This window comes from Idiotropiscis lumnitzeri, chromosome 1 (genome assembly GCF_059441095.1).
Source record: "Idiotropiscis lumnitzeri isolate Australia: NSW breed Sydney's pygmy pipehorse chromosome 1, RoL_Ilum_1.0, whole genome shotgun sequence".
Lineage (NCBI taxonomy): Eukaryota > Metazoa > Chordata > Actinopteri > Syngnathiformes > Syngnathidae > Idiotropiscis > Idiotropiscis lumnitzeri.
The window spans coordinates 9,762,207-9,768,206 of NC_142391.1; the positions used below are offsets into that span (position 1 = coordinate 9,762,207).

The 6,000-nt window shown below is 38.8% G+C and overlaps 1 protein-coding gene across 2 annotated transcripts in view; it reads left to right on the plus strand.

Annotated features, from left to right (window-relative positions):
- Nucleotides 1-93: 93 nt before the first annotated feature.
- mis18bp1 (MIS18 binding protein 1) overlaps nt 94-6,000 on the plus strand; it is a 12,241-nt gene continuing 6,334 nt past the window's right edge. Inside the window, exons 1-10 of one of the 2 annotated variants that reach the window (XM_088315593.1) lie at nt 94-802; nt 1,460-1,591; nt 1,681-1,901; nt 2,763-2,836; nt 3,096-3,217; nt 3,324-3,414; nt 4,036-4,151; nt 4,232-4,380; nt 5,266-5,326; nt 5,770-6,000. The exon at nt 5,770-6,000 is cut by the window's right edge and continues 883 nt beyond it. In XM_088315593.1, coding sequence (XP_088171719.1) covers nt 154-802; nt 1,460-1,591; nt 1,681-1,901; nt 2,763-2,836; nt 3,096-3,217; nt 3,324-3,414; nt 4,036-4,151; nt 4,232-4,380; nt 5,266-5,326; nt 5,770-6,000 — 1,846 coding nt within the window. In that variant the 5' untranslated portion in view covers nt 94-153. The remainder of the gene's footprint in view (nt 803-1,459; nt 1,592-1,680; nt 1,902-2,762; nt 2,837-3,095; nt 3,218-3,323; nt 3,415-4,035; nt 4,152-4,231; nt 4,381-5,265; nt 5,327-5,769) is intronic. The other variant, XM_088315602.1, reaches the window with a different exon arrangement.

Sequence of the window (6,000 nt, forward strand, 5' to 3'; positions counted from 1 at the left end):
ATTTTATTCATGAAGAGGACGGGGGGGTGTGAAGGTACAAACGGAAGTGACGTACTGATTTTTTTCATAATACGTCATTGGTCCTCGCCCAAACGCGGCAGTTATGATTAGTTAGCTACAGTGGTAAACTTAGCATCCAACTTTTCAAAACCGATGGCGTCGTATCAATGTGTCATGCACTGTTCGGACACTCAACTCCAATCTCCGGCGAAGGTGTTCGCTATGCTGAAATCGAGAGTACAGAGTGGAGAACAAATGACGTTCGGAGTTGGAGAAAAATACGCGATGCAAATGAAACCAGCCTTGACCCGAAAGGAGAACATCTGGGAATCGAATGAACTCCATCACGGGTTTGGTGAGATGGAGGCTTTGACTATTTCGCCTGTAAAGACTGCCAAGATAAACCTTTGCGATTCATACTCGCCAATTAACAGCCAGCCAGTGGATCTCCCATATACATCCGACACTGTGCATAGATTCAGATCGCCAATGAGACATCTAACGGAGTCCACGGCAGTGTATCCACCTCGCGTGTACACAGATCCACGTTCAACCAGGGACCATCCACAGATTGTTGACAAAAGCGTTGGCAGGTTCGAGAACGAATTCTCGCCTATTGATGCCTGTATGCCCCCGGTGTCCGATTTCTCCCACGCAAGGAAGAAACTGAGAAAAAGAAATGTGACTGAGGTGGAGAAAAACTCACTTTGCAGCAATGTCACATCAGTAAGCGAGGATGATAACATGGAGACGGCAAAAGAGTATCGCAACACTCCAACGAAAAGCACATGCTGGAAGAAAAGTAAGGCACCCATTTTAATGTAAATTGCGAATGACGTTCAGAAGCAGCGAAAACTGAAATAGCTCACCAAAATTACTAGAAGAACGTACATTGATTACATGTAAACACATTAACAGAAGGCTAAAGAAAGTATAGTACGTTTATAAAATTATTATAACACTGTATTGTGAAATGTATTTATTTTTTGCTTTGACTTTGGAGCAGAAATCTTGTGACATTTGCAAGCTTACCCATGATTGGCCATTACCTGAGCCCTGAGCAACTGTGATGTCATTTTCACTCTGCAGAAATGGCAAAATGGCTGCTACCCGAGATGGCCAAAAACAGGCAAATTTCGCTGCTTAATTCACATTATACAAACCTAATATTCATAAAGTTGTATTGTATTGTATTTTGTGTTTACATATTCTTCTAAAGACCATTTCTGACTTCCCTTTTTGAGGCTGTCGCGCAAATCATCACTGGTTTCGCGAATAACATCTATGTGGCAGCGTTATAACGCTTTACGCAACGAATGTTTAAACTAAAAAGGTTCGACAACACATGTAGACAGACAATCTAGCAATATTTGTTTGATAATGTCATTGTCATTTGTACACTGCTTGTTTTTAGTAGGCCATTTTAATGTTCAATACAAGTCCGTATTGCTTCGAACAGGGTGCACTGTGTCTTTGGACAAACTCATGTCTCCCGCTAAGATGTTTGCCTCCATGAAAGAGAGAGTAAGCAGAAGAGAGCTAGAGCAAGACAGCGAAGACTGCCAGGAACTAAGTGAGCCCCTTGATGGAGGTAAGCATAAACACAAAAGTCAATGTCTGCTCCTAAACAAAATCAACCAAACATGTGTCCAAAAATCGGTGTTAATTACTGTATTTTAGTCGTGCACGCCCACTATGGATGTCATAGTCCAGTCACCCAGGAGATTGCTGACAGTCAGTCAGACGCACTTCATCCCGAAGAGGACTCACCATCCACTGAAGTGTCGGAGAGTATTTTGTTTGATCCCATCCTCCTCAACCAGCCTTGCATCTCAATTCCAAAGAAACACAAGTCAATCTTCAAGGACAAGCAAAGGTCAAACTTGACAAAAATACCCAATGTGAGTAGAAGTACACATTAACAAATTGCAACCTGAGGCAAATATAATAACGGTCAACCCCTCCTCACCCACACACACACACACACACATAATCAGTTGACGTTTGTTGATTTTCCTCTCTGTAAACAAATACTCAACACAGCTGTTGTTGTAATCATTCAGGGGCCCAAAATGAAGTCATTTTATTCATTACCGGACCGGTATATTTTTTTAAATTATTCAGTTTAATCGCTTGTATGTGTAACATTAAAACCAGATGTGGGAACTTCCACGCTCCAGTAGATGCAGGTGGTGTCATTTTCTGTTTAAAATAATATATATATTTTAACATTAGGGAAAATAAAAGGTAGGCCCCAATGTTGGAACTTTTATTTTAAAAGATTTATGTGAAAAGTAGTGATTTCTCGAAAATAATGACTTGGGAACATTTCGTGTTTAAAAAAAAATGGGGGAAAGAAATTCACATTTTATTTTATGAGCTGAGTCTATATAAATATGTAAATATGTGTCGCTTTAGAGTCTCAAATCAAATCAACAGCCACTGTACATTTGTTAAGGAATAAAAACCAGTCATATAATTGTTGAGAACACTTTAATGTAACTTTTTTGGGGTCAGATAATTTTCTCGGACTATTCCGAGTTTTTCCTGTCATATAGTAACTTGTGAAATTAGTCTAACGTTTTATAATAGTGACATTGCCTTTTCCAAACACTAAATTTATTTTCACAGTTACAACTTGAAGGCCATGACTAGTTTATTCGAGTAAAATTCCACCTTCATTTTTAATAATATTCTGTGTTTATTGTTATTGAAATCAATTTGCTTCACATTTTTAGTGATTTTGTCTTTTCCCTTGGCAGGAGAGTGCAATTAATCTTCAAAAGTGGTTCCTGAGGAGGAATCGTAATGGCCTGTTTGTGGAAGGAATCCGCATGTAGGTCTTTATTTTTATATTTATATATATATATGTATCTATAAATATATATATGTATATATATATATATATATATACATATATATATATATATATACACATTATTTTTTTTGTTTGTTTTAATTATTATTATGTTTTTATCCAAGATTTAAATATTTGCTTGTTTTTATCACTGATACTGTGTAGAAGTGTTATTTTGTCTGTGAGATTCCACTTGAAGAATTTGATTGCACGTCTGTTGTTGTTTCATCTGGTACAGGGAGGACAGGACACAATGGAACAGCAACATCATTGTGAAGAGAATTTCCAGCACTGTGTTGAAGACATTGTCTGGCAATCTTTACGTCTTGGTGGGGAAGATGAATCTGGATGCGGATATGGGTAAGCTGGATGGAGTGTTGAATTGTGAAGGTGTACCTAATCATTCACAAAATGATCTGTCGAATGAGCTTCTCACTGACCTATGTATCACGTTTTACCATGTTAGACTTTCCCCACTGGCTTTTGAAGATGTTTACGCATGGGTTCCCTTCAAATTGGAAACAGCTTTATGAGAAGTGCTTGTCAGAATTAAAAGAGTAAGACCATTTTTTTCTTGCTACACTTCACATGTGCATATTGTTCTGATGATGTTTTGTTGGGGGCTCTTGGTTTATGAAGGAATTTGCGACTTGGGTGGCGCCATAACCCAAATTTGTACGAAAGTCCCAGCAAGCCGTAGTTTCACTAACCTGTACGTTAGTGTAACGCAGTAGGTCATAAAGTCCAAATTCAAACCTTTCCCACAATTCCACACTTTTCATTATAAAAAACAAAACAAAACTTTGTCTTCATAGTGTTCCAATTTATCACAATTAAAAAACAAGATATTAATAAATAATTATCTACATATTTTGTAGGAATGAATACATGTTGGTATACTACTTTTGCATTGGCTACACTTTATTTTGTACTCATTGTAAACGGCACTAAGAGTGATGTCAATTCCCCGTCGCATTTTTGTTAACGATTAAATCCACTAATGGTAAATATTTGCATCAAAAATACTTCAAAGTTCTTGGCTATGATTGGAAAAACTGCTAAGTACGCTAGGAAGAGAACGTCAATGTGCCTTTTTGCTCTGCATGCCGTTCGAAATTTCAAAATATTGCACCATGTCGGTTGTTTTTTAATCCAGAGCCAAATTTGATTCCTTTCAGCAGCAGCAGTAGAAAAGTGAAGGCTGAAAAGAAAAGCAAAATTACCAAAACAACACCAGAGACGTCAGCTCTCAACCCTCGGATGAAAAGACCGGAGGGAATAATTGCCAGATCAAGTAAGTCCGAGACAAAAACAAATTGAGGTGAATTATCATTTGATGACTCTTTTGACATACTTTTTGTGCTTCTTCTGCAGCGGCCACTTGTACGTCGTCCCAACAAGTGACTCGGAGTGGTCGTCTGATCAAGCCACCTCTGGATTATTGGAAAGGAGGCAGGGTCTTTCTCGACGCAGACATGAATGTTACCATCTTTGAATGTTACAACACCGCTGTCCTCAGCCCTGTAAGTTTATTTCCTTATGTCCTGTTTTGATATTATATGAAATAATCTATTTGTATTGTCAACTACTGCTTGTTGCAGGCAATCTTCTTGCTCACGGTAAAACATTCTGCATGTCATTATTTATTTCATACAAAACTATGCCAACCATTCATCGGCATGTGTGGTTATGCCGCCTGTACTTCCAAAAAAGACTCAACTTTCTTTATAGACCACTTTAAAAGCTGCATACAAAGTGCTGCTGTACATAATGAGAAAATCAACTGAAAATGTTGGCCGCACCAGTGCTACCAGTGGAAAAGTTAGTGGAACAAAAATCTTCTATTACATGAATGACATTTGTACTTTGACATCTAGTGGAACAGCATTTACAGTAATTGTTCTGCTCTTTCCTCATACATAGAAATGAAAAAGGTACATTACTTGGAGTAAATTCCTAATTTACTGAAAAATTCAAGTGGAGTTTGCATTTTAAAAAAAAAAAAATCGCTATTGGTGTTGATGTATTGGATGTTAAAATTGTCTGTCCGACCTGAAAGAATATTATTATTCTTAAAGTGATCTTCGGAATGATCATGCCTCTGTGGCCGCATTTTCAACGTCAAATTTTATTGTAATTATTATTTGAAAATGTGTCTGCCGCAACAAGATTAGCTGAGTAAAAACAGGAGCAATGCAAGGCATGAAAAAGGAGTAGTGTTCATGTGCACATCTGGGCTGTGGACGTCTCTCCTGACGATAAATAAATAAGGAATAAGTCACGCTAACTGTGTACTGTTTGTCCACTAAACTTGAAAAATCGAGTTTTTATTGTACAGTTAGAACGGGGTACAAAACGTGCGGTCAATTTGTAATTTATTATTCCAACTTTTATTTTACCTTCCGCAGGATGTAGCACCGATGGAGAAGTCTCGAAAAACTGGCCAGGCTTTTCTTCCCAGCGATAAAGGTAAATGCTCATTTTCCTGATCCTGGCAGCCGCTACTAAGCCATCGCCAGGCAATCTGGTGACTGATGTTGGTTGTGTTTGCTGCTAATTGCTGTCATAGTTGACAGTAAAACAGTTCTAAACAATTTAGTCCACTTACAAGATACTCCATCTTCCTTCCTCCCACTTGTCAAAGCCAGCCGCTCCTCTTTCGTCTCTGTCCCGTCCGGTTGTTGTATGCATCTCGGTCCCAAATACAGCAATGATATTGTTGTCCCACAACTTTATTTGGCTGTGTGTCTGCTTGTTCATGCGCATGCATGTGACGTAGTAAATATGTTCTTCACCCCGATTGCCTATCGCTGACGCCGTGGCTGAACACACATTCGGTCTGCACAGCCGATAAATTAACATAAAAAATAGAAAAATCTATTTATTGGTAACCAATTCTCTTATGGTTCTAGCTCATAAACAACATGAGTCCCCCAGAGAGAGCATTCAGCCAGCGCCACTGGCAAAAGACAAGACGCCGCTTCCCAAACGTAGTCAAAGTCAAGCTGAAGAGAATCCCTCTGTTTCAACCAAAGCAGCAGCGAAGAGGCGAAGCCGTCACACCACCAGCTCCGATGAAAAGTCGAACAATGAGAACACGCTACCATCAAGTAAAAAAAAGAATCCTCGACAGGGATCCAGGG